General features: G+C 42.6%; 2 protein-coding genes across 2 annotated transcripts; both read right to left on the bottom strand.

Annotated features, from left to right (window-relative positions):
* Nucleotides 1-120: 120 nt before the first annotated feature.
* Nucleotides 121-5,061, bottom strand: ASCL3 (achaete-scute family bHLH transcription factor 3). Its single transcript, XM_027810417.2, has 2 exons — nucleotides 3,093-5,061; nucleotides 121-1,019 (listed from the first exon to the last, which is right to left on the bottom strand). The coding sequence occupies exon 2, from the start codon at nucleotides 1,012-1,014 to the stop codon at nucleotides 460-462; it is 555 nt and encodes a 184-aa protein (XP_027666218.2). The 5' UTR covers nucleotides 1,015-1,019; nucleotides 3,093-5,061; the 3' UTR covers nucleotides 121-459.
* A 133-nt stretch (nucleotides 5,062-5,194) lies between these two features.
* On the bottom strand, nucleotides 5,195-14,799 carry TMEM9B (TMEM9 domain family member B). The gene is made up of 5 exons (XM_055722447.1): nucleotides 14,631-14,799; nucleotides 12,971-13,062; nucleotides 9,266-9,374; nucleotides 8,156-8,290; nucleotides 5,195-6,378 (listed from the first exon to the last, which is right to left on the bottom strand). The coding sequence occupies exons 1-5, from the start codon at nucleotides 14,712-14,714 to the stop codon at nucleotides 6,223-6,225; spliced, it is 576 nt and encodes a 191-aa protein (XP_055578422.1). The 5' UTR covers nucleotides 14,715-14,799; the 3' UTR covers nucleotides 5,195-6,222.
* Between the last annotated feature and the right edge of the window lie 12,509 nt (nucleotides 14,800-27,308).

The raw sequence follows: 27,308 nt of genomic DNA, 5'->3' as shown, positions 1-27,308 counted from the left end.
CCTGGGAACCTTTAATGAGACCTTTTAAAAGAAACACCAGAAATTAGACCAAAAATCTTTAAAGAAAGTGCATGTGAGAGAAAACCAGTAACATTACAGAAAATGAGAGGAATCTCTCAGTCTCATCAGTGGAAAGATTTTATTTTAAAGCATGCAGGTTGCAACGATACATACAGTTACTTCACACAAACAGGTATTACTTTGGGTTTGGTGACAATTTTAGAAGTGTTTTCTAGTTTCCATGAATGAACTAACTTAGGCCATTCAGATGCGATTTCTCCAGTTGCCTTTTTCGTTTCTAAACGTAGTTACTATCTGCAAATCTACAACTCTTGTGTGGGCTGAGACTGACGCATACTATGATCTGCTCCAAGGATGTGCCAGGAACCTGCACGTCATTAATAACGTAGTGGCTACTAGGTTCCCAGGCAGGATACCTTTTGCTTGGTTTGGAACATTTTAGATGGTCTTCAAAAACTGGTTTTGTTTGTTAATCACTTTAGGTGCTTGGCTTGGCTCCATGACATTTTTTTCTGCCGCCCCAGAATCACTGTACAGAACAGACTGTAGGTAGCTAATGTATTTTATCGCAGCACGGAGTGTTTCTACTTTGCTGAGCCGCTTCTCCAAGTATTCCTTAGGTAGGTGATGCCTCAGCTTAGCATAGCCTTCATTGACGCATTTAACCCTCTGTCTCTCCCTCTCATTCCTCTTTCGGATGAAAGCTGGCCCGTAGGAGTACTCACTTCTGCGGTAAGTGGAATGGAGCATTTGGTAGGGCAAGGTGCAGGGCTCACTGTAGAAGTTCTCCGCGATGAGATGCTCAGATGTGAAAGGCAGGAACGACAGATCTTCAGAGCAAGTGACCTGATTTGGCATCTCTGGGTACACATGAAATGTGACCACTGGGTCAGCACCAAAGGGCCGAGCCAGCTGTATGTGCTGAGCCTCAGTGCAAACGGACAACTTGTCCATGAGGTTACAGTAGCTTTTGCCATCCATCAGGTTCTGCATTTAACCTGGAAACGCATTAATTAGGTAACAGTTTAAACAACTCATACTGAACAGCAGAAAAAACTCACCTGGCCTTACCAACACCTGGCATTACTGGCATTTTCCAAAGAGACTTTTAATGCATTTGTAACATTTTAGAACAGCGTTGGAAGATCATCACACAGAAAAGACGATGTCCCATTTGAAAATACAGGAAAGTCAATCAGCAACACTGATGAAAATAATTCACAACAAATTTTAAGAAAATAAAGCCACTAAAGCTCTCTAAAGGAAACAAGTCTCACCTCACCTTTAGAAATGAAGAGCATCTACCTTTACGTACACCACACAGGTCTAGCTTGCTCCAAATCTGCCAAAACTTCCATCTCTGTCAGATGATAAACAAAGCAGGCCAACATCCGAGGCATACCCTCCACCCCCTTCTCCTCCCCCAAAAAATTAAATCTACAATTCCAGTAACAGACTCCATATCCATACCAAAAAGCCTTCATAGACAAATTATTTTTTCTCTCTCAATTTGATGTCTCATTCACTACACTATCTGAATTGGATGGAAAACCTGTGCTGGGAATGGATCTTAATTTCATGTCTGTCAGGTATTACATCCGTTCTACATAAAAAGGTTTACAAGAAGTTTAGAGGATTAATTTCTGCTAAATCTAACATCTCTTTGGGTCCTCATGCTCCTTCTGCACTCACCTTCAAACCAAACACAGATATGAAATACTAAATACAATCCTACTGACAGAGGATTATGAAATAATTAATTCATTAAAGGAAAAAATGCGTGTCCTAAACTATTGTAACAATTATAAATTATTTTACTAAGAAGAGACTGCACACAGTCATTGGTGCACTGCTAGAAACCTGTCACTCAGACTGGCCCACTAAAACCACACAGCCTCTCTTCAGAGCAGCGTTACAGCAGGCTTAACTACTCAAATCACACTTCCATATTTATTAGAAAGATAATCTTGCAGGTTTTTTGTTTGTGGAATTTGTTTGTTTATTGGTGGTTTTTTTTCCCCAGGAAGCTACTTTATAGTGCCTTCCCAATATCATTATTCAAACAGTTAAATATCAGTATAACTGCAATGACTGTTACCTAATAGCTACTTAAAAATAAACTTTAAATAGTTACTTCTTGAAGAATTACTGTGATCCATCCTCATCGACTGCAAGCAATACTTACCTAAACAGACTCAATCAAAAAATGCTCTTACTCACCCATCCACTTCTACACCTATACATTGCTGTCTAAACCGCTTCAGTTATATTACACCCTCTAAAATGGAAAACACACCTGAACATTAAACTAGGTTACTAGAAACATCTAGATTCCGTACTCGCATAAACCTTGCAAAGCTTCAAATGTTCTGACCATGGTTCCATAACGTAACTCGGATCCTCTTAATCCTTCACAAGGCTGTGGGGATATTTTAACATTTGCTAATGACTTCACACCTGCTACATTTAACACAAAGAGAATTTTTACTCAGTATGGACCTATCCCCACAACATACTCTATCAAAATGCCTCTGTATTCAGTGTTGCCTCTTTTTCTAATGATGTAGACCTCACAACAGAAATCTTAAGTTAAAAATTGATTTATAGCAGGCTGTTAGACAAGAAAGTCACATGCATCTTAAACAGGTACTTCTGCAGGTAGGCTGAAAGCATGAACACACATCCATTTTGCATTGATATACATGCAGAAAATCAGACATGAATATATACACTCATCATAAAATGAAAACAGTAGACAGTCATCTTTCCCTTTTCTACTTCCACAGGTTGGATTAAAAACTTTCTGCTGCTGACAACTTAAAAGCATTATCTGAGGAAAAAATAAATAAATGTTAACACAGCAAAAAACCCCAACTTTACAGCAAAACGTCACTACAGAGCAAGAAACCAAAACCAACACAGCCCTCGAGAAGAGATCCGTGCGGTATTTGGTGCTTAGTACTGACACTTCTGCTGCATGATAGCATCACATAGAACAGTTACCTGCTGCCTTACTACCTGCACCAAGTGCAAAACACAAGTGGATAGAATTGTTTTCCTTTTAGACTCACCAGTCTTCAGATGAAAGCAAAATCCAAGGAAACAAGACGTGCTATTTTAAGACTGATGAATAATACCTGAAGACATCTGAATGATATTAGAAGAAGTTAGTGTTCCATTTTTCTTACACCATATTAAATATGAGCTCATATTAAACACAATTCCTTAAAAAGCTACAGAAGCACTGTTACCGCATAGCTGGTAGAAGTGATTTACAACAACATTGATATTCAGCAAAGATCTGTGGCTAGATAGAGCAGTACACAAGTCTCTTACCTGAATTATGTAGCTTGTTCCGCTGAGTCAATGACTGCTGCAATTTATAGTGCATTGACAACATGCAAAGTAGCTTACAGTTAGATCTGCTCATTTCTGGTTTGGCTTTTCTACCCACACCACAGCTATGATGGCAACAAAACTTGGCATTAAGGGCTAGAAATTTCAAAATTGTACTGAACACAACCAGAATACCTGCAAAAGTGATCAGGAATGTACTTTGTTTACTTCCTGAATTCTGTTACAATTTATTAAAGCAGTATTTCCATTTATTGGCATTTCGTACTTCAATGTCTAAATATAACAATCAGCTAGAATTTAGTTAAATAGTTACCATCAAGGCAGAAACAAAATAATTTTCATAGCTTCATTTTAAACACAGAAATTCAGCATTTATGTAAAAGAAACTTGTGATGGATTTGTCTCCAGATTAGACAGAGGACACACATTGGTTAGCTTCATACTGTCAAATTTAATCTTTCTATACCTGTAATTTTGGGAAATGCGCTTAGCCTTAAGTAGTGTAACACCATAAAAAAGGTCTCTATTAAAACATTCATAAAGGTAGACAAGATTTACAAAACAGTGAGCAAATCAGTAGCAAGACAAACATTTTAAACTTTTGCTTAAACTTAGAAATACAGCATGGAACAATCAGTCTGTGTAATAAAATATATGTAGCATCTATATACCTATATATATCATATATAGGTATATACACACACACACATATATAGCTGCCTAGTTGTATGGGTGCAACAAAATAGAACAGCTACCTTCAGAATTCCCAATTTTTACAGGACTACCTTGACACTTTAGACTATCTTGCTATTTGACCCTTCTATCAATCATAGTAAAACCACACAAAAAACCCCCAAAATCAAACCAGTTTTGCTTACAACTTTCAAAGACGCTGTAAGATTAAAAACACTTGATCCACTACCAAGAGAGACACATACAGCCAGCCTTGTCTTCTCAGGACTCTGCCTTCAGACAGAGCATTCTGCTTCTGCTGCCCCTGTGCACGGCCACACCAACGCTGTATTCCATGCCATCCTTGCCACGCCAGCTTCAGGCCTCATTAGCCCGTAGCCAAGAGGTAGAACACCTGCTAGGACTGGGAGACAGGTATGTGTTCAACAAACAAGCCACATCATTTTTCTTTAGGGGACCCTAGGTACATCACTGTCATAACCGGTTATTGACTCGCCAGTGTGGGATAACACTGTAACTGAACTCAAGTTCGGATTTTTTTTTTTTCCTTTATCCTGTCAATCTACCTTGTGCCTTGTTTGTTTGTTTTAATTTAATGAAAGAATCCTGTGCCTCCACCAATTAGCCACCCATCATAATTCCTTCCAGATTAACTCAGTTTTTAGAAGACTACAGGACTGACAAGAGAATGAAGCTCTGTATCTGCAAAAGAGCTGCAGTCAGAGCATACATTGTTACGGAACAACTATGTTTCCAGCCCTGATGTGCAGCCGTATGTGCGCAGGTACAGTTTATTTCCCATGCTACTCTGTCCCTCAGGCTCTTGACTAAGCAAGCCAAAACCACACCCAGCAACATACAGCACCATTCCACATACCATTTCCTTCCACACTGGAACTGAAACTGTTTAAGACAATAATGTAACTACATACGCATAGCTAAATTTGAGTCAGGAATTATAAACTTTTTTTCAATCAGAAATTTGAAGAGCCTTTCTTTCCTTTATCTAAGCACTGAACTAATGCATATTTCTACTCTGAAGCATTGTCAGAAAAGTGCCTTTATAGATGAAACTTGCACACAGGGTAATAAGGGAGAAAAATGATGACATACAGATAACAAATCCATTTTTCAAAAATTGGTTTTATCTTTAATTGTTACATTCCAAAGGGGATATATGAAAGTTAGTCATCTAGCAACTGTATACCTCTTAAGAGATGAGTACAGAATCACAGATAAAAAAATACACCTAACTCCCAAGATGACAGGTGCTAGAGAAAGTATGTGCCTTACACCATGAATCCAGACAAATGCAGAAAGATTTTTTTATAATAAATATTTCATCATATACTAACTCCTGAGACTTTACCCATGAAAAGAAAGGGAAAAGTTGTTGGTTTGGTTTTTTTTTTTTTTTTAAGAGATTCATACACATACAATATATTAAGCTATTAAAGCAAAATAGAACAAAATGCCAACACTGTCTTGATACGCACTGCATTTGAGTTTATCTACATCACAGTACTTTAAGTATGCAGCTCAAAGAGTCAGTGTCCACGTAAGTTTTGCCTTAAATCTGCAAACATCACTTGACATACAAGCATCTTGAAAGTATGAGTGCAAGAAACCAAATGATGAATCCAGGCCATCAGGATTTCATTCTCCGATATGAAAACTACGCTGCAATATTTAGATTTCCAGTACCTAGCATTAGTTGGCAGAAAAATCGAAGTATATTTACAAAAGGTCTTTACATAAAGTGATTAGTGAGTTGTAAGTAATTACTGTGTTCCCAGGTACTTTTTAACCACATAAACAGCAGAGAGAAATATATAGTTAAAAACCACCATAAAGTTACAACTGTAAATAAGGTACCACAGTGGCAACCCAAGACATCTTAGGGTTTGGGGTTTTTTTTCCAGTTTTGTTAGTAAAAGCCATTTGAAAGTGTAAAGATTTTAGCTTTTGGTTCACTGATCTTTTTAAATTGCTTCCACTCCATTCCTTCAAAGTTCAAATACTTTATTTTTTAAAAAATCAATAATGAACTATTCAAGAAAACCCTTCTGAATTGGCAGGATCAGGAAGACGTAAGTCAGCTCTTTCAATTAGTTCACTTTACTTCCCTGGAGTTATTTCACTGAGACACAATTAACTCAGCACAACATGACGGTCAAAGACAGATTTGCGTTGCTCTTGGACCTGTAACTTCCAACGCTGCTGGGCATACTCCACTTTGTTCAACACATTGGCACGGCTCCGAGAACGAGCCAGCACATCGTGTGCATTTGCAAAAGGCTGGTGATCCTGGAATGGCAAAAAACACAAGTTAGATCTCAACAACTCCACTGAGCAATTACAGCAGTCTCTGTTGTTACATGCCAAAGGATGTGGGAGTTTTGGGGGGTGTTTTTTGTTTGCTTTAAAGTAAACAAGCCGTTTCAATGTGGTGGTCAGTAATAATGACCGAGGTATTTTTTCAAGTTAAAACTACACTTCAGTTTCTCATTCAAAGTTAACTTCCACAGGTTTCCCAAATACACTAAAGTTCATGACACTGTCGAACAATTATCTGCTGTCCAGAGACATCACGGTGAGCTACAAGATCATAACCACAGTCTTGCGTCCACTAGCAGCTGGTGGGACAGAAGCCTAGAATAGACCCAGGTGCTGGGAGCCTCCTGTTGAAGTCACAAAAGCATTTCACTTTAAAACTGAATTCAAGAGTCAGTTCTCTGCCAGCTCTTGGCCAGTTACCATCAGGCAATTCAGGATGTTCACATGCAGCTTCTATATAAAACCAACACACTCTGATGTTTACTAAACTAAACCTATTGTACTGAGCTGCCTAAAAGCACAGTGTCAATACAGCTGTTTAAGCGACACAGCTCAACAATAACTGAGTGCTTGTTTAATATTTACTCTGTTTTCTAACTGTACCTACAAAGCTTTATTTTCTTTAGTAAATATAACCAAGTTATAAACAGTAAGAGGTGGAACTGAACTTCTTATTTGTCTGTTTTGGACAAAGTCATGTTGCTAAAGCTATGTCAGAAAGCATTGCATATACAATACCTAATGACAAATAACATAATTATGTCCTGTATTAAATAACCAGGGGGGTTGTACATCTACACTTCATATTCCATTCTTTTTCCCCCCAGAACACTCTTGAAGACATTAACAGATTTTATTTGTGACTATACTGGGTAGAGTACCTCAATGATAATTCTTACTAGTACAGAGATTACCATTCACGATACCCCTCTCAGTGAGTGATGCCTACAAAGCACTGAAGCTACACATGGGCTTCAATGGGCTAAGAAATATACTCACAGAGAGCAAGAGACAAACCCTGATCCAAAGAGCTATAATCTTACCATAAAAAATTATGTAGTTGGATATACCTAGAATGAACAGTTAACAGGTGACAAATCACTCACAGGGAAACAAAATCACCATAGCAACACATTTCTACCATAAAATAGATGGTGGAAGGGAGAGGGCGGGACAAGCTAGATGGTACTAGCTTTCCTGATAAACAACAGTCTCAGCTGAAAGGCTAGCTACTGACAATTTCTATGTAGACAACAAACAGAAAAAAGAATTGCAGAGGTCTATGGAAGTGGCATACATTCACCACTTGCCACTGCTATCAATGGGCCACCAGAAATGGCAAACATACTGACTTGAAATGCAGCAACAAAATCTTTTTGTACACAGAAATCCAAGAAGTAAGCAATTTGCATAAATGTGATCACTAGCAAGACTGTACAGATCACTAACAATTAGGAAGTTGGAACTCCTATATAAGTTTACCTCCATTCCTACTCTGTTTCTTCTCTGAGAAGATAATCTGTACCTATATCCGAGATAATGAAACAGTCCTCATCTCGCTACTTTCTAGCCCAGCGAAAAATAAAAGTGGCTTCACAAAGGTGAGAACAGCTTTCTTTTCCTCTCCCTTCAGGAAAAGTATTTACACTGCCTGGAAAAAAGGCTTCTCATCCCACATAGTTATTTAACAGCTAACCATCCTAACCTTTATGTTAACCCAAGTATGCAAGCACTCTGGTGAACTCACCCCAATATCTTCATCACTTTGTATGAGCTGTGAATGTCCAAAAAGACGTCTCTTCAGGACGGGTTCCACCAGGGTAAGGTACACCATGTACAGAAGAAGTAGGCCCAAAATAGACAGGTATATGATGATCGTAACCTACACAATGCAAGCACATTTTATGCCAGAATTGTGACACTCCCCCCGCAATCTCTCAGCAGGCAGCAAGGACCAAAAGAAGAGCATGTGAGAAGATTGTGATGAGCCTGTCAAACTGCGGTAGTGTCATCAGACGGCTTAAAACCCACAGAGAAAAAAACACCAGGCTATGACACCAGGTATTAAAAGGGTTTGGAGCAGATGTATGTTAGCCTGGAACAGTTTCTCTTAGTGAGGCCTCGCTAAAAATCTTATGCTATCCCTCTTAAAATAACTTGGGATTATAAATCTCACTTCAACCAAGTCAACTGTTCAGTTTGGCTATTAAACTGGGGTGAAAAATCTGGGGGTCCTGCACAATCTCCATTCTCTAGCATAGATCTGTCTTCAAACAGTCACTGAGAAACACAGGAAGGCAGAAAGAAATACCAAACTTCTAAAAGACCACAAAACTGAGTCTGTGTTATAAACAAAGAAAAGATGCGCTGCACAATATATTCACCCCAGCCTGGGGCTCAATGACTCCAATGTGATAACAATGTGAAGAACACAGAAATCATCCATTACAACAAACATGGACAACTTTGCTCCTTGTAGCTTGCTAATGTATAAAGAAAATTTATAGTAATCCAGTTAAGACGACTGAATAACGAGACACCTTCTGAAATAATAATGAAAACAAAGTCCACAGCTTTACAAAATGCCCTAAAACACTCAGAATTTCAGCAAGATGTAAAGCCTTATCTCAAAAGTGGAGATCTTCAATAAAGATTCTGAAGTCCACTCCTTCAGCTATAGCTTGATGCTATTGTTACTACTCAAGATAAACTGTGAGCAGCTATCATGGAAAAAAAGTTAAATCTTGGGCTGCTTTAGAAAATTTTTCCCTTTAAAAAGAATATTTATCTAAAAGACAACAAACTTATTTACTGATCAGTTGAAGTATCTAATATATGCCAACAGAATTACGTTTACCTTAATTGTGACAGAGCTTCTCTCTTCATATTTGCATTCACAGCGTAAACAGTATGCTTCTACATCAGGTCCAGGGACAGGCATAGGCTCAACCACATGAAGACAATCACTGAAGAAAGACAGAAACTACCCAGTCAGTTTTGAGCCGATTTTAGCTTACCTGTTCCACTATGAATGCAGACCCCACCTGCATAAGCTGAGAAGTCACCTCTACTATTCTAAATTATACGTATCCAATTCTAAATGGCTATCACACAATTATTTCACTTAAGCAAGACATTCAGCTATAGGCAAACTGCAAAACAAGTTTTAAGACCTTTCTAACTCAGTACAACGTTTTCATTTTTTGGTGAAATTATTAAAGCTGTTATAACAAGTCCAAGGACTTGAATCCCAGCTCAAATTTGACACCAACATTACGGATGAAAGTGAATTCCATCTATACACTTCTTTCTTCATCATACTCAAAACAGTCTTGTTCTATCCTTCTACATCTGAACCGAGATTAACCTCCCTTTGGTGTTTGTGAACAGAAGGCCTTTTTTCTTGCCATCACAAGTTACAGGCATTGAAGAAAGAAAAGAAGTCAGATGACTGTTTCTCTAAGCAACAAGATAACGAATAAATAGCATTCAGCTTTCAGCACCAGACACCGATGCAAAAGCATCGTTTGACTTAAAAGATTACAAAATAAAAGTCAGTGCCACGCCAAAAAGAGTGGTTGACAATCTTAGGGGCATTCTATACCACAGCACTGAAATCCAGCTGCCAGGAGGCAACTGCTTCCACCACTAGCTTATGTAATATTGGCCTTTTTGCTGTCTCAGGCTGGTTGTTCAGAGTGCACATCCCAGGCTTCCCGCAAAGCACCCACAGAACAAGCACATGTTTCACCTTTATCCTGGTTAACTCATTGTTAGCACAGTCAGAAGTAGGTAATGAAACAAAATGCCTGAGGTGACAGCAGCAGCCTAGTATTCAGCGCTCCACTGGGCTAAATTACAACGCTGCAAACACACGGCCAGGCACTGACTCTTCTGTTGCTTTGCCATTTCTTCTTCATAACTAAAACTACTGAGTGTCAAGTCACATCCTCTGGAGGGGAGTGGAAATCTTATTTTTCTCATTTATTTGAAAACAGTATTACATTCTCTTCTGTGGAGGAGTGCAGTATTCAAGCTACAGAATCAAAAATACATGCAAGTTATAGTCTACGCTATTTGCGTTCCTAGGATTGAAAGCTTGCATCAATATGCTGCGTAAGTGCAGCAGAAAGCTTGTACATAGCTGAAGTACAATAGTGAGCCTGTTGGTGTGAATAGATCAAATATTAGCATTTTTTTTCTCCAGTTCACTGTTTCAAGCTGTTAGCAGTATAAACCAGAACCTTAGAATTTTGATGATGTGTTTCCTTGGACTGCGATTCCATGGCAATTTCAGAGGAAAATGCAGAAAAGGTTGATTCTTTTCTGAACGGTTTCCCCACTCAACTGCCTCTACATTACCACCTCCTCCCTTGCATCTGCAGTAACAGCACTGAGAAAGCAGCTCTTCCAAGGCAAGCTAGGCTAGTCAGAAGGGCAGCTGCTGCTGCACAGACAGATCTCCAGTCCGTTCAGCCCATCGACAGGGTGTCCTCCCTGTCCATGACCACCACTGCAGTCAGCCTCTGTACACCATTACTTCCGAAGTGTAAAATACAAACACCCACAATTTTTAAGGGGGTTATTCCATCCTGTAGGTGCTTAGGCATCACTATGATTGCCTAGCATGCTGTCCATCAGGGCGGGATTGCCTGCAATAGCTCCAAAACTCAGTCCAGAAGAGTGAACGCTTTTACTTTATTGGTGTCAAAGCACCCCAGCCCACATGGATGTTATCATAACACGCTGTTCGCCAGTCTGAAGCCAAAGTACTGACCACTCCAAGTAAAGAACTGAAACATCTAAGAGTATCATGATGCATGTTATGGGTTCAACATGCAAAATTAAATTTTCATTTTGTCTGGACAAGCCAGCAGTAAGTGGCCATTATATTGTACATAATTCATAAAGACACAAAAAATTGATCTGGCTCTTGTCATGTGAGTAACTGATCTAAATACCTAAGGATGGTGCACATCAGCCAGTTCTATTCAATAACAAGTCACTTGCACTGATGTAGAAGCCAAAGCACAGCACTAAATCAGTCTATTTTATTGCACATACACTAGCAATCACGTCTTTTAGAAAAGGCAAGAAGACTTGAACAGAAGATCAAAGCTATAAAATGTTCCCAGATGGTCACTTAAGAAATTATCTCAACAAAACGAGATTTAAGATCGGAAAACAGATTTTTGAGATTCTGCATGCATCAGTACCTGTCACCATAAAAATCAGTCAAGTCTTCAAAGGCAATTTTTCTATCAATCAGTACCAATATTGATTTTAAGGGAAACAGGATCTTTTCTCCTAGTAAGGCACACACTAAGCAGTGCTTGCTGAAAAAAAATCCATTTTCATTTGCAGATTGGTAAAGAACAATAAAACCAGTAACACTGCTACTCAAATGTCTGCTGCAACTGGAATTCTCCCAGTATGGTTCATCGCTGCAACTTAACATGTCATAGTAGGACTCATGTTAAGTTAATCATGTGTGACAAAAATAGTAATATCAATTGGACAGTACCTTTTATGTTTATTAGATTATAATTTACAGCATTGTTTCTCACAGTTCTTCTGTATGTAATCTAATTCTCCTGTAAGCCAAGGCACACCTCTACACATACCTGTATCACTAGTTTTATTCATATAACTATTTTTGTGAGCCCACTCAGGGTCAACAAATTTGTGTTATCAAGATGCCAACCTGCTGCTACCCATCAGACTGAAAAGTCTTTTATAAATTCTTAATGTAACTGAAGAAGAGTCAATAAACCAAGTAGTATGTCATGTTTTTATAGGCTGACCCAAGAATCTCTGAACATTTCCAACATCAACACAACTCTGAAACATGGTCTTTTATTTGTATGATTCACAAAGACACACAAGGTGAAATTACACAAGGGAGCCACGCCAATATAACAAATCACTGCCTGTCATCCTTTCTTCCCCAACCCCTCAACCCTGGTCATCACATATCAGCCTTTGCTGGGACAGGAGTCTGACAAATGCCATAGGTGGCCTAAACAATACACAACAGAGAACACTGCTGGAGCACAGAGATGCAAGACCTCTCTCTCTGGAAAACATATGTTGTTAAGATTGCTCAGGCTGTGTCACATAACTGCATTCTCTGGCTGCAATTCTGAGGAACAGAGATCTGCAGAAACAATCTCTAAATGACAGGATGGGTTTCAAGAGTGGAGAAAGAGAAAACAATGCTCCCGAATCCCAGTTCCATAACTATGCTCCCTTGCCTTTACGACATTTCAAATCATTGGATCCAAATTACAACACCCTCTTCCCTTCCACTACTTCCAAGTCTAAATTAATAACTAAACATGCAAACAAGCAAACCAAAACAGAAGGCAGGGCATAAGCTATAGATTTCAAGCCTTTTCACTTGCTAGAGAGCTCAATTGTGGAGCACTTTTAAAAGTAAAGTTCCAGTTAGTTACACAAGAGATGTAATTTCTCGTAGCACCACCACAGGGAAGACACATATTATCACTATGGAACAAGTCTTTAACCCGTAAGACTCATTATAAATTTAACATACACTCACCAGTCTTTCTGTGAAACATTTTTGTTGTAAATCTGGCCCGAATGGTCTTTGTAGGGAGGACAGATGCACTTACATCGGACATCCTCAGAATTCTGTAAAGTAAACAACATGCTTAGAACAAATCATCATCAGTAACCATAACAGGATACAGAAAGCACTCTTCACATAATACATTAAATATTTAACACAAACTACTTGCAGGTTATCCATGAATAACATTACTCAGGATTTCCTTCAAGTTTAAAAACAACTCCTCCTAAATACTAAGCAAGCAAAGCAATTTGTCAAGTAACTATTAGACAGCAAACACATTCTTCATGAAAAAAATCTGGAGTTTAAGCTCACTCTTTAAGAAAAACACACGTTCAGAAGTTACTGATGTTGGCGTACTCAACTATTGAATTTGTGAGGACAGCTGTCTAACAGACACAATAACAACCTTAAAATAAATTAAAGACTATCATCCCCAAATGGAGATTGGCAAAGAAACCTCTGTGGATAATTCTGTCCTCCCTGGCCACATGAGAAACAGCTCTGTAAGGAAAACTACAACCCACGGTCCTCTCGTCTTAAACAGCAGCAGGTTATTGTGAGTTAGAGGAAAATAGCACAAAACCAGTATTCCAAATGAAGGCAAAGTAAATGTGAGAAATTACAGAAACTTGTAAAAGGAAGTTTTAGAGAAACAACATTTGCACAAGCAACAACAGGCACTGCAGAAACAAGTGAGGAGAATTAACTGCTACAGGCAGTGAGAAAGAAGTAGTACCTAAAATGAACATTTAGATCACTACTGGGAAAAATGGAATTTCAGAAGACAACCAATTTGTGTAGTGTATTAATACAGAAGATTTCATTCTCTTCCCAAGTTGCACAAGAACAGAAAACCCTATGGAGATGCTCAGCAAGGAGTTACAGATGAAAGCAGTCTCAAAGCTGACTCAATAACTTATTTGAGCAAATAATAGGAGACAAACATGGCTTATCTAAAGCTCAAGGCAATTTCTAACGGCATTACAGAATAGGAAACCTTGGTAATAAACTGCACTGAACACTGAAGTCAGAGAAGACCTCGGTGGGCAGAGCCCAGCTGAAAAACCCTGACCAGCTACATGCCAAGGCACCTCTGGGCTCACCCCGGAGGAGTTGAAGAGCGGATTATGAGGGAAAAGGAGAAAATTCCGAGGCACGGGCACCCTGAGGAGAGGGCAGCCTTTCCCTGTCAGGAGACACGGTGTCCCCAGGGTGTCCCCAGGCCACCCCCGGGGCTGCCCGCCAAGGGCCAGCACCGGCCCAGGGCAGGCCAACAGCCGGCAGGGAGGCACCGAGCGCAGGGCCTCGGCCCCAGCGAGGCCCTGCCGTGCGTGACGGCCCCGCCGACACAGGGCTGCTCTCCCCGAGCCGGCACAGGCCGCACACGCCCGGCGGCCGCAGCAGCTGGGGGCCGGCGCTAACATAGCGACGCCGGGCCAGCGGGCCCTGCTCCTCCCGGCTGCCCCACGGGACCCCGCCGGAACCACCCGAAGCAGCCCGAGGCGGGGACGGGCGTGCGGAACCACCGGGGGGGCACCGAGCGACCGGGCGGAGGAGGGCAAGGCCCCGGTACCGGGAAGGGTGGCGGGGAGTACCACCGCGATCCGCTCCCCCGCGCCCCACTCACCTTAGCCTCAGCGCCCAGCCCCAGCAGAGCGGCCAGCGCCAGCAGCGAGCACAGGCGCGCCGAGCCCCCGCAGCGGGCCGCCATGTCGGGCCCCGAGCGCTTATCGCCGCCGCGCCGCCGCCGGCCCCGCCGCGCCCGCCGCCATCACTTCCGCCTTCCGCCGGCCGCACGTCAGGCGGCGTCCGGTAGCGACGCGGCCCCCCGGGAACGGCGGCGCCGACGAGCGGTTCCGGGCTGAGAGAGCCCAGCCGGGCTCGGCCTGCGGCCCGAGGGCGGCCCCCGACAGGGCAGCGGGTTCCCGCGGGCCCCCCCGGGCGGGCAGCCCGACCCCCCCGCGCTGCTGGGGCTGCCCCCCTACGGCCGCCGGTGCCGGTTCTTGGGCCCGGCCGGGGCAGGCGCTCACGGCTCTGACAGGCCTCACAGCGAGCAGCGGGCCGCCTGGCTCAGCCCCTTTATTCTCCGACTTTTTTATACCTTGTGCCCTTCCTACATCCGTTTTCTGCCCTGAACTGGAAAGGAGCGACACTGCACACCATCAAAAGCGGCCCTGTACCCTCTCTCCTTCCCCAGCCCCCAGTGAGTGCCTGCAAGTTCATAGGAACTAAAATAATCCTTTAAATACAGTATACAATTGCGCTGTTACACTCTGTTTTAATACAGTGAGTCGTGTAATATAACAGTGCACCAGGCGCCTCGGTAAAGGACCTTGGGTTACTATGGCAACACTAAACGCTTTTATTTAAAATTCAGGGAGAATTGCCAGCAGAGTGTCATGAGCATAAGTGGGGTTTTGGCCTTCGCCAGACGACTTGTGATGACTGCATCGGCCGTGGAAGTGTTCTCAGCGTGAGGATGGCTGTGCCTTCCCCGCCACCCACGCTCATCGCCTGCAAATGCGCTGAATCTTCCGAAAAACATGGAGCGAATTTTGAGCTGAAGTCTATAAGGTGCCGTTTCAGAGGCATCACTGCGTTTGGAAGAGCTCAGTGCCAGCAAAGGTTTCCAACAGATAGTCCTATAGACTAATAACACACTCAGAGTTCTAATACGCAGGTAATAAATGCATGGGGTTTTCGGTGGCTGGAATTGCCTTTGGGATCTTCAAGCCCAGTCCTGCAGCTTCCTCAGATCCAGGGACACCAGAAAAAGAAATGTGAGCTTGTGAGCCACAGGCTCTTGATGCTGCATGAGGTAGAGATGATTTCATCTAGAAGATGAGTCCATTTTTCCCCTAGAAAAGAGCAAGCAGTGATTTAGTGTGCAAAACTGCTGGACGGATTCTTAACAGGAAAGTACTGGAAGTTTTTGTCTTAACATTTAGATTTTTTTCTGGGTTTCTTTTCTTTAATTTATTTGTCAGCACACCAGTATGAGAAGCAATACTGTTAAACTACAGTTAAAGAAAATAAAAATTAAAAAAATGTAAAAGAAAGGTGATTTTAAGAAAAAATGTGATTAAATTATTGCCTTGACCATAACTGTTCTTGAGCTATCTAATCTTCCAGAAGGGCTGAAGATGGGTTTCATCTTTAAGAGAGCTCTTGGACATTTATCTGTAGAGTCTGAGCTTTAGTGGTGTGCAGGCTGCTCCCTGCACTGCTAACTCAGTCCTTACAGGACCAACTCGCTTCAAAAGTTAATGGAGCTGAGCTCTCACATCTAATTTGCTTTTTACAAATAACACAGGACGTGCTTTAATAACAAGATTTGTTTTGAGACTTGTAACTATGCACCAGCCTCTCTAAGCTAAACCTTCCACTTTGCTATCAGTGCCATGTTGAATCAGAAGTGAGCTTGTTACAGTTTTGTAGCTGCTGTCATCGTTGTCTCCACCATCAATACTCACACACCTAGTCCCTCTGAGAGCTGCTGGCAGTCCCCTTGATCATTCAATGGCTTTGCTTCTGCAGCACGGGGGAGGGTGAAATCCTGGTTTCCCTCTGGCCACAGAGGGGATGAGCTGTGAGGTGCAGCAAATCTCCCTGCGCCATTGAGGCACAACCTGGGCAGGGCTTTCAGGAGCAAAAGGCAAGACTGCAATAAAGACATGGGTAGTGCATCCCTAAGGTGTTGATGAGGGTGAGATGCTCCAGGGGCATATCTTTTCTGCTCAGTCATCTTACAAAAATAGCTTATAAAAAGCTTTATATTCCCAGGTGCTATACGTGCAGAGTGAGCTTTTCCTTTCCTGTTGCAAAAGCCTTCCTGAAGTCACATCATCTCTGTAGCCAGCAGTGCACTAAGCTGTGTCTCTGCTCCTCCTTACTGTGCTATGCTGATTCACATGTGAATAAGAGTATTTTAAAACCTTTTCCCTGCAAATAACTTTATACACTAAGTGGTAATAACATTGGACTCCACTGTGCTGTGCCGATTTCTGTAGGGTCACTTTGTGCTCTGCAGCTGAATGGGCATTCACTGTCACAGGGTAGATGTTCCTCAGGGCAGGTAGGGTAGAGAGTATTAACCATAATTTTAATCATCTGCATTATGATTGTTTTTTACTAATGCAAATTACCATCTTTTTATGTCAGTTCAGCCTATTCACATTCAGAACTTTCCTGCTTCCCTTCCTTTTCTCAGCTGAGAAAATCTGTTCATTATCAACAATGATATAAAAGAAAAATCTGAAGGGATTATGTAAATAAGTGATTGAATCGGCACTTCTACAGTCATTGCCAACATGAAAGCAATGTGACATTTGCAGAGAAACAAAAACAAAGTAGACACAGATTCTTTTTTGTCTATCCCCTATGTTCAGTTAAAAAATTAAAATGATGGCAGCACTTGTTATTACACCAGCCTTTACTTAGCAAAGAAGTGTGGGAAGCACGTAATTACAATGTCAATTGCTCTAGGCTAATGAGAAATTCACCTTTCAGCATATTGGTCATCATCATCCATTTGAATATGTCCTGTCACTGGTACTGCATCCCTTTAACAGTTCCGTTTTGTGCTGCGGGCATTTCGGGCGAGCGGGAGTCAGATTCAAATACTCACAGAGTTCAAGATCTGATCCGTTTATTGTACAAACCAGGTAGACTTTTATAAGGCATTCTATAAGCGTGCAATAATGTGGTTGGCTATTTTACAAGCGTATAATAATATGATTGGTTAACAATTGTTTACTGGGAAGATTTCTGTTTCTGCTTTCTCTGGCATGTAGGCTCCTTTCTGCGGTTTCCCAGCTCCTCTTATCACGTCCCGTTGGCCTTGCTTTTGAGCAAACATCTGCAATTTGCTCCTTTTTCTTCATCCCACTGTTCTGGCCGTAACCTCGTCTTATTTCTTCAGTATTTTTCCACTTGCTTCAGAGTTCAGTATAATCATTCAATACAGCAAGAGCCCCAACACCTCCCCCTTTCTTTTTAAATACAGCATTAATACTGCGTTCCACACAGCTCTGAAAACATTGTAAAAGGCAAGGCACTAAAAGTAACAAAAGAATAACAAACAACAATATAGACAGACCTTGTTTCAATAAATCCCTCAACCACCCTCAATTCTTGTTGAGGTAAATAAATTGATACATTTAAACGGTAAATCAACTGTTGCAAAAAATACATATTTTTAACAAGTGTAGTATTCCACCAGGTACAGTTATCACTAAAGCCAAAATTCGTGTCATTATACTTCTTATCTAACCAACCCCAATATGATTGATTTATAGCCGTATAGTTTACTCCCAAAGGCTCAAAAGCTAGTTCAAAGCAGAAACGCATTTCTTGTAGGTGACATCTGAAGCACTTTTTTTCCTTTTTTTTTTTTCTTTTTTTTTTTTTTTCCTTTTTTTTTCTTTTTTTTTTTTTTTTCATTCTTTTTTTTTCTTTTTTCTTTCTTTTTTTTCTTTTTTCTTTCTTTTTTTTTCTTTTTTCTTTCTTTTTTTTCTCTTTTTTTTTCTTTCTTTTTTTTTCTTTTTTCTTTTTTTTTTTCTTTTTTTTTCCTTTCTTTTTTTCTTTTTTCTTTCTTTTTTTTTCTTTTTTCTTTTTTTTTTTTCTCTTTTTTTTCTTTCTTTTTTTTTTTTCTTTTTTCTTTTTTTTTTTTTTCCTTTTTTTTTTTCTTTCTTTTTTTTTTTTTTTTTTTTTTTTTTTTGGGGGGGGGGGAGGGGTTTGTAATCAAGTCCGTATTTTTCCTTGAGAAGCTTAAGCTGTTCCTCTTGTTTCAGGAGAGTTTCCAACTCTGATTTGTCGAATAGGTCCGTATTTCCCAAATAAATCATACATTTCCTCCGCTGTGATTTTATACGGCAGGTTCCGAATATAAAGGATCCGATTGACCTCTGGGGGCAGCCAGATGTTAGCTCGCTTGGCCGCTTGCACTGCCATGGCGCCGATCGGAGCGGGGGGGGGGGGGTGGAGGGGGGGTGCCGCCTTGGAGAGAAACCGCGGCCGGGACGGGGCCTGCCGGGCCGCACGCCGCCGCTCGCCGCTTGTTCCTTTTCAGGACACCAGGGTGGTAATTGCGCGACCATACCCCGTACAGCTCGATACGTGCGAGCCAAAGTCTTTACCCCCTTAGTCCCAACTTGCACAGATTCCCATAAGTCCTCTCCTACTTTCTTCCATGTTTCATTATTATATATATCTTGCGTAGAAGCAAGGTAACCACGGCGGCAACTCCAACATAGCAGATCAACTACTGCCTGCCGTGAGACTGGCGTTTCATTTTTTTTCTGCCAGTTTCATCAAATTGTCTACGATTGCTTTTTCCACCACTGATGCAGTGATTCCCATCCTGCTTAAATTTCCTGACTCACCGGTCAGCCGTGCACGTTCCGCCTTTCTTCGGGCGCCCAGCTCTCTCTCCGCTGGCAGCAGGATCCTCGCCGGCTCCGCAGCTTGTAACACGATCCTTAATGAATCTTCCTGACTTTTAACCGATCCTGTCGACCCTCATCGGATCACGTCGGGGGTCACCAGATGCTGCGGGCATTTCGGGCGAGCGGGAGTCAGATTCAAATACTCACAGAGTTCAAGATCTGATCCGTTTATTGTACAAACCAGGTAGACTTTTATAAGGCATTCTATAAGCGTGCAATAATGTGGTTGGCTATTTTACAAGCGTATAATAATATGATTGGTTAACAATTGTTTACTGGGAAGATTTCTGTTTCTGCTTTCTCTGGCATGTAGGCTCCTTTCTGCGGTTTCCCAGCTCCTCTTATCACGTCCCGTTGGCCTTGCTTTTGAGCAAACATCTGCAATTTGCTCCTTTTTCTTCATCCCACTGTTCTGGCCGTAACCTCGTCTTATTTCTTCAGTATTTTTCCACTTGCTTCAGAGTTCAGTATAATCATTCAATACAGCAAGAGCCCCAACAGTTTTGTCTCATGAGTTTCTGTTTTGGGCCAAAACCTCAGCGGTTCTGCTCAGGTCTAGCTGGTGTTTGGGCCTCGTGGTCTTTGGTCTCTGGAGAACACAAAGAGAAATCGATGCCAGTGGGGTGGATGGGGTACAAGGTGTACAATAAAAGCAAGGTTTCCAAATATAGTCCATCTCAGAGACCCATTACATTACAGTAATGCAATGTAATGGCTGGTGGCTTCCTTCCGTAACTGAGGCATTATGTAGCAATCTGCTGTTAGAAGTTACCTGAAGCCTTTCACAACAGCAATATAGGCATATGGAAAGGACAAGCTAGACAATCTGTTTACCTTGTGTGGATATTTATGATACAAAGCAAATGGAGGGAAGTGCTGAAAGAGCTCTGCATTTATTTTATCTTTCTGTCTCAGTGAATCCACTCTTGACTTTTCTGCGGGCGGTATGGGTTCAAGGTCCTTCTTTGCTAACGCAAGGTCGGTTGGTACATTTGCACACTGTAGCATTTTGTTAGTGCCAGCTGACTCCCCATATCGCATATGTGGGGAGCATGCTGTGTTCTGCATATGGTTTCAATTAGTGATATGTCATGCTCTTATCAGTGCAATTCCTGGTGCATGTCCCTTCCTTCAGCAGAGGTGTGCTCAAATACAAGGTACAGCAGCTTGTAGATGAGAAGTGGGCTTCAGCTGGTTAACCGTGATCTTTAAGCCCAGAACTCTGACTTCATCTCTTGCAGCACGAAGAACAGCTTCTGCATTTGTTTATTTAATCCAAAATTTATTAATAGCCTCTTCCAGGCCTGACCTGGCAGAGCTCAGGCAGCCTGCATGCTTTGCCCATGGGAGAGACAAGGTCAGCTCTGCGCCACACGCTTTGTCTTGTACTCCTTCTTCTCCCCAGGATGGATTTTGCCAAAGGCATGTTTGCATGGTGGCAGCCATGCCCAAAAAGGAGCTACAGTTTCTTCCCCATTCAGAGTAATCCACTGGGATTACCCTAACAAATCTGTGCTCCCTATTTTATATTCAAAGGGGTCAGAGGGGTTAGCGCTAAAAGTCGCTGTGAATCCAGAACACGCTTTACCCAGTGCCAGCCATTTCATTCCAATCTTTGCTGCAAACTGCATGGAAACACCACAGCCAGTAAGAGATACGTTAAAGCCACGGCAAGACTGTGATTACGATACAACTACAGGCCTTTTTTGTGGTAAAGTTTACCATTACCTTTCTCAAACTTGTTGCTAAGCAGAGGGGCTTTAATCAATAACCTCAACAAGTGAACTGGGAACCCCTCCATGCATTGGCTCCATTTTCTTCCCTTGCCTGCTATTTCGGTCAGTTTTCCAAAGCACACGTCAAGCGAGCCCTGGATGGATGCGGACCCGTCACTCACACCTCGATACTGATAGGAAATGAGGAGCATACACTCAGCATCCTGCTGGCTTGGGTCAGCGGCAGCAATGCAGTTACACTGCAGATGCCTGCTTTAATTAGGAGCTCTTTACTTTGTCAGCAGACCTGGGCAAGACAAAATGAAAGCTCCGAGGCAATTAATTGAGTTTTGCTCTTTTAACCTTTTTTTCAGTGAACGTTTTGAGCCTTTCTCAGATCTTGGCTTACCTATTGCATTTGATTCTGCTTTCACTGGTCTCTGTGGTGTAACATGAACAATATTTTTTTTTTTTTAGCTACATTATCCCTTATAACTGCAAGAGCAGGAATCTGCATTATTCTTTATCCAGGAAACCATTTTTGACCATTGCTTATCCCTAGCAACCAGAGTATCACACAAGTATCACATTCTTATAAACATGAAGAAAATTCTAAGAATTCCACATACAAAGACCTGCGCAGAGCAGGTAAGTTGTATTCAAAGTCAGCATTGGGCAAAGGGAATCAAATACTTCAGGTGACCACAGATACTGACACTATGGCAGTGTTCTGTATTCTTCACTTGTACACCACGGTGAGGTATACCCCAGGCTCAAGTCTTTGTCTTCTGCCATTAATCGTTACAGATGATAAATTCATCAGCTGTTTAAACATGCACCAACAGCAAAAATCAAGCGAAGCCATCTAAGTGAACAAGGCCCTCAGTAACCACTTTCTAACATGAGGGTTCTTAGAAAAATTGTGGTTCCACCAGATATTTTTAATGTCAGTCCTTTCGCTCTGACATCTGCGCCTAGGTGCTCACTCGGCTGGCATAAGGTCTTACTCCATTCAGATCGGGAGCGACACCACGTTCACACAAAGGGAGCTTCTATCCTTTGCATTTCATTCAGATTAAACCTCTACTAGAGACAACCTAATAGCTGGCTCTCCTAGCGCTGCTGAACAACATTGATTTTATGCCACCGCGTTGCCAGTTTGCGTGGAAGATGCGGCATGGCGGATGCCCTACTTGCTCTGTTCCCATGACAACACCCTGCAAAGCAGCTCCCTGCGAGCTTCCCTGCCTGCCTCATCACATCTGACAGCCCTGCCTGGGCTGCGACTTTCTACCCCAGACAACACCTCTTCCTTCAATTAACAAAAAGTGTTTTACAAGGAAAAAAAAGATCTATTTGAACTAGCGATGTTCTGACTGTCAGAGCAGAGAGTATTAAGCTCTCCACCACCCAGACGTGGGAGGATGGCTGAGCTTGGTTTGCCATTTTACACTACACGCTGCTGCTCGGTAATGTAATTGGGAATGACACTTGTTTTTGCTTTAAGGACTATATTTCATCAGTGTGCCTGATTCTCCATGTAGGCTGAAGTGAATTAAAATATAGCAGCACTTCCAAGTAACTCCTGACTTCATGTAGTAGAAGGCAAGGAGTTGCTTGGGCTAATTACTGTAAAGAAGAAGATCTGCATTTATTGGGGGTGAGCTTCATCCTGCCCATCCTCCAAAGCTGTATCCCTCCTGGGAGCACCTCCACGAGGGCCAAAAACAGATTGGTCAAGCCAGCAGCTCTCCAGACCAAAGTCTTTGGAGCTAATGTTTTGATGGTTTTGGCTGTATAGATGAGAAATGTGGAGCATCAAGATAAGTTCAGGGCATTGAAACTGGGTGACAGTGGAGGAAAGTGAGCTAAGTTTTCCTCTTTGCCAGTCCAGTGCAGTGTTATAGTAAACTGGAGGACGTTTGGTTGTTTTTTTTCTTATAGTTAGAAATATTTTAACACATTTTTTTTCCAGTGCAGATTCTTAAGTTTGTTTTACTTTTTATATGTAGACTGAGAGCTCAGTCTGTGGCTTTGGCTGTACCACTCCCAGTTGGTCAGTATTTGCCTCAAGAACTGCGTGTTGCCATCCAGATAGGAGGGAATCAAAATTAGGCTTGAAAACAAAGAAAGGGCTGAGGTCCTTACTGGGACTCGCCAAAGGGCTGGAGCCCACCAAAGGGCTTCTCCCAAGCCTGCCCAACTGAGAGAAACTTGCAGCTGAACACTGACAAGGTTATCGCCTTTCCAGCACATGAACAACGCTGGGATTTGGGAAGTGCTCTGCCCTGGCGTGGCCATGGCTGTACCAAGGACGGCGGTTTCTGAGGTGTGAGTGATGGGCTGACTTACTGCCTCTGACGTCCTGGAGCGGTGAGTGCCAGTACGAGGGCATCGCAGCTGCATCAGCAAGCTGGACACTGTGCACCTTTCTGACCACAGTCCTCCGAGCATCCCTCACCTCATGCCTCTGTGCATGACCAGTAGGCTTGTGTGACCCTAGCTAAGAAGTCGGGTTCACCCTCACAGGGCTCAGCACGAGGTGCTCCCTGCACCATGTCGGAGGATGCTGACAGGCCCATAGCATATAACCCGTCCTGGGCATTTGCCCCACCAGCAGCACCTGAACTCGTTGTGCCCCGGCTGCTGCATCTGAGTTTTATAGCACTGCAAAGATGGTGTAAAATCCACTGAAAAACCTTGTTGCCCTGGCAGACAGAAAGCAGTTTATATGTTATGAGCTCAGGGTATCTGCTGAAAGTCTGTTCATTGTGCTGCTTGGTGACCACAACATGCATATTTTGATTTGGTCCATTATTCAGTGTTGTCCAGCCCAAGCATTTCTGTGACCCCAGCATCAGCCTGCACATTACCTTCCACTTCATTCAATTAGTGGCTAATCTGCTATTCCATTTTATTTGATCTGAGCCTTAAAGACCAAATCACGTGTACTGCAAATTACACAATGTCCATCCTTAACTTGGACAGCTTCAAGCAGGTGCTGAGGAACAATTAGATCATTGTCTGTAGAAGCTGCCATTTAACCAAGAAAGAAAAGACAACTCTAAATAAGACAGATGCAGAGAGCCCAAATATTGCTCGCAGTGATAATGAAAATTAATGAAACATCATTAGCAGTCTCCAGAGAGCCCAGTACATCATGTGCTTTTGAGATGTGCTTCTGGTTGTCCTCTGCCTGACAAGAGCACCCACTTCTCTCAGCTCAAGGCAGAAAGGAGCTTTGCTACATCAAGAAAAAGATCAAAATTTGGAGCCTTTTTCAAACAGTGGGGGTGGCTTTTTTTTGAAAGCTGTTTGAGCCAGCCTGCGGCTTGGTGGTGCTGAGCAGCCATGGTCTCTAGGGAGGTCAACCAGTACATGCAGGTGACTCCACTAACCATGTAGCCTTGCTTTTCTTCCCATAGAGTGGGATTTACCTAGAGGCAATGCTCCCCGAGAGGCTTTTTTTACACCCACCTGAATGCAACGGTGATGGGCTTTCACTTAGGCAGCACATTCCATGCAGGAGGGCTGTGGGAAGAGTTGGTTATTAACACCCATCTCTTATGGATTATTCTCATACACAGTTAATTCTACTGAAACCTCATATCCTTCCTTTTGCCATCCTGCCCATCTTCTTCACTAGCCAAGTTGCCCTGATTTTAACTCCCCTAGTCTCAAAAGCTGGACATTTGGAAATGGAAAGAGACCATTCTGTTTGTATAGTGATTAATATACTGGAGCCCTGATAAGAGCTTCTGGGCTTGACAGCAACTGAATGTTTTGTTTGGGTTTTGTGTCTGTGTCTTTTGGGTTTGTTTGTTTACCCACCACCACCACCACTTATGTTTATAGTTCGGCATTGTGGGAATAGTAGGGAAAGTGAATAACTGACCTTGTTAGTTGAAGATGTGTCAATTCAGGCTTACAAATTAAGGGAAGAAGATCTAAAAGAGTGAAAGAAGTTCAAGGTTTCTGTTTGGACATGAGCATCTAGTCGTGCAGACCCACAGCCATCCCATAAACTAGTCTTATGGTTGGTGCATTTTATCCCTGCATCCAGTCAAGCAGCATCCTGGGACTTTCCCTCCCAAAGCTGGGCCCTGGGGATAGCCCACTGATCTCACTGCGACTGTGATGCTTCACACCGCTGAGGATGGGGCTTTACCTTTGCCTGGCCTGTATTGCATTAGTTACCTGTGACCCTCAGGAGAAAATAAGCCATATTTTTCTCCTAAAGCAATAAGAGGTGCATCTGGATCACCTTAACTCAATTTGGGATGGCAGAGAGTGGAGATGCGGGGAGAGCAACTGATGTGGGCTCATTGCCGTCAACATCTAATACAATTTTTGAACGAGAGCTTCCTATTAACTCCCCCTGTGTACAGACTATGGTGATTCATTGCATTAGTGCTTTCTCCAAGCAGGTTTTTTTCAGCTGCCACTGTGCTCAGTTGTGCTCTGGATAGGTACAGATGAACCCATTTTCCCTTCCTTACGATAACTACTTAGATAATGCATGAATTCCCAGTAGCATGCTGTCAGATGCTCTCCTGAGGGCAGGGGATGCTCCCTGGGGTGGAAAATTATCTTGGCAGGAGAGAGAGGACTTTCCTGAGAGTTAAATAACACCCAAACAATGTCAGCATAAGTCAGCACCCCTTGTCAAAACCAGCTTAGGCTTTCTCTCTTCAGCTGTGTTTCCCTACTGAGCAGAGCGAGCGCTGCCCCGTCGTGCCACGCAGCCCTGAAGCACACGCGCAGACAAGCAAACGGGATTTTGGAGCTCCTGTGGTGGGACAGGTTGCTGATGAGCGTGTCCTGCACACCAGGGCAGGGGCCTGGAGGGCCTGCAGCAGCAAGGATGAGAGGGGTTTTGCCTGCCCCATCCTGCCTATGCATCCAGGCTATCTATCCCCCCAGCCTACTAACCGTAACGACAGCATGCTCAGAGAGCAAATTGTTTGGCAAGGCCTTAGTGCTGGAGGAGGAGAGAAATTCCTTACCTGCATAGTCTCCTTCCCCTCATTAGTATGACCTTTTCAGAGCTCCTTTCTACAGTGAGCAGAAACAAGTGTCTCTGCTGGTTGAATCACTGCTCTGTAGCAAGCTCCTTGAGGAGCCTGCCCCACTAGGCCCTTTCTAGCTGTTAAAACATTGACCAGGACTGTAAGGAGCTGCACTGAGAGAAGTCTCAGCCCTCACAGCTAAACCATACCTGGGATCTTCTCATTACTTAATTGGAAGGCACTGAACAGGACATGGGGAGATGGCTCATGACCTTAATATCACAGCATATGAAGCAGCAGGAGAAAAGAGATGCTAGGCAGAAGCTTCCTTGCAACAAAATGTGGTCTCAGTTGGAGCAAATTTATCTAGGAGAATGCTAAGCAGTAAATGCCAAGTTAATTAGCCCTCATACATAATTTTTTTTTTTTTTAAATACACTCTCATCTCCTTCTGGAGGAACAAGAGCCCATTTTTCCCTTCTGTTAGCCTAAAGAGTCAATCCAAAAAATGTCATTGAAGCCTAAACCAAGAACCATCACGATCCTTTCAGGAGAGGGGCTGTCTTTGAGTAGAGGGAGCTTTAAATCCACAGATTACCTCTCTAAACCTGCCAAGCCAGAAAGCAAAATTGCCTTTGCCAGGGCACCACTGACAGGAGACCCTCTTCACTGGATTCCCAAATGTCTGCACTGTTGAGACCTAGTCTCCCCATGACACTGGCTACAAGTCACATTTTGCCCAGTTACAAGTTTTCTCTTTCTCACCAAAAAGCACCCAGAAAGGCTAGCGGCAAAATTCTGATAGTTTTCCATGTGTGCTGATCTCTACTGGCCTGGATAAAACAAGGTGACTGGGCTGCAGTGCACTCGTGCTGGGCTTTGTCTTCTACTGAAGGATTTGGAAGTAGCTTTTGGATTTGTGATCCAGGGAAGACCCATGATTAACCCCTAACAACATTTTTCTTTTCATAGTAATAGCTATGCCATCTGGTGTTGCAGAGTTTCTTAGATGGAGCCTGTTTGCCCATGTTCTCCATGACTCGGCATGTTTTGCAGCCTGATCACTCACCTTGTTCCATCTGATCTGTTTGTGGAAGAACAGAGGACTAGGCATCATAACAACATTTTAAAATAT

Source organism: Falco cherrug, chromosome 10, assembly GCF_023634085.1.
Source record: "Falco cherrug isolate bFalChe1 chromosome 10, bFalChe1.pri, whole genome shotgun sequence".
Lineage (NCBI taxonomy): Eukaryota > Metazoa > Chordata > Aves > Falconiformes > Falconidae > Falco > Falco cherrug.
Note: the sequence above shows the minus strand (reverse complement) of the source record. Positions and strands in the feature narration are given on the sequence as shown.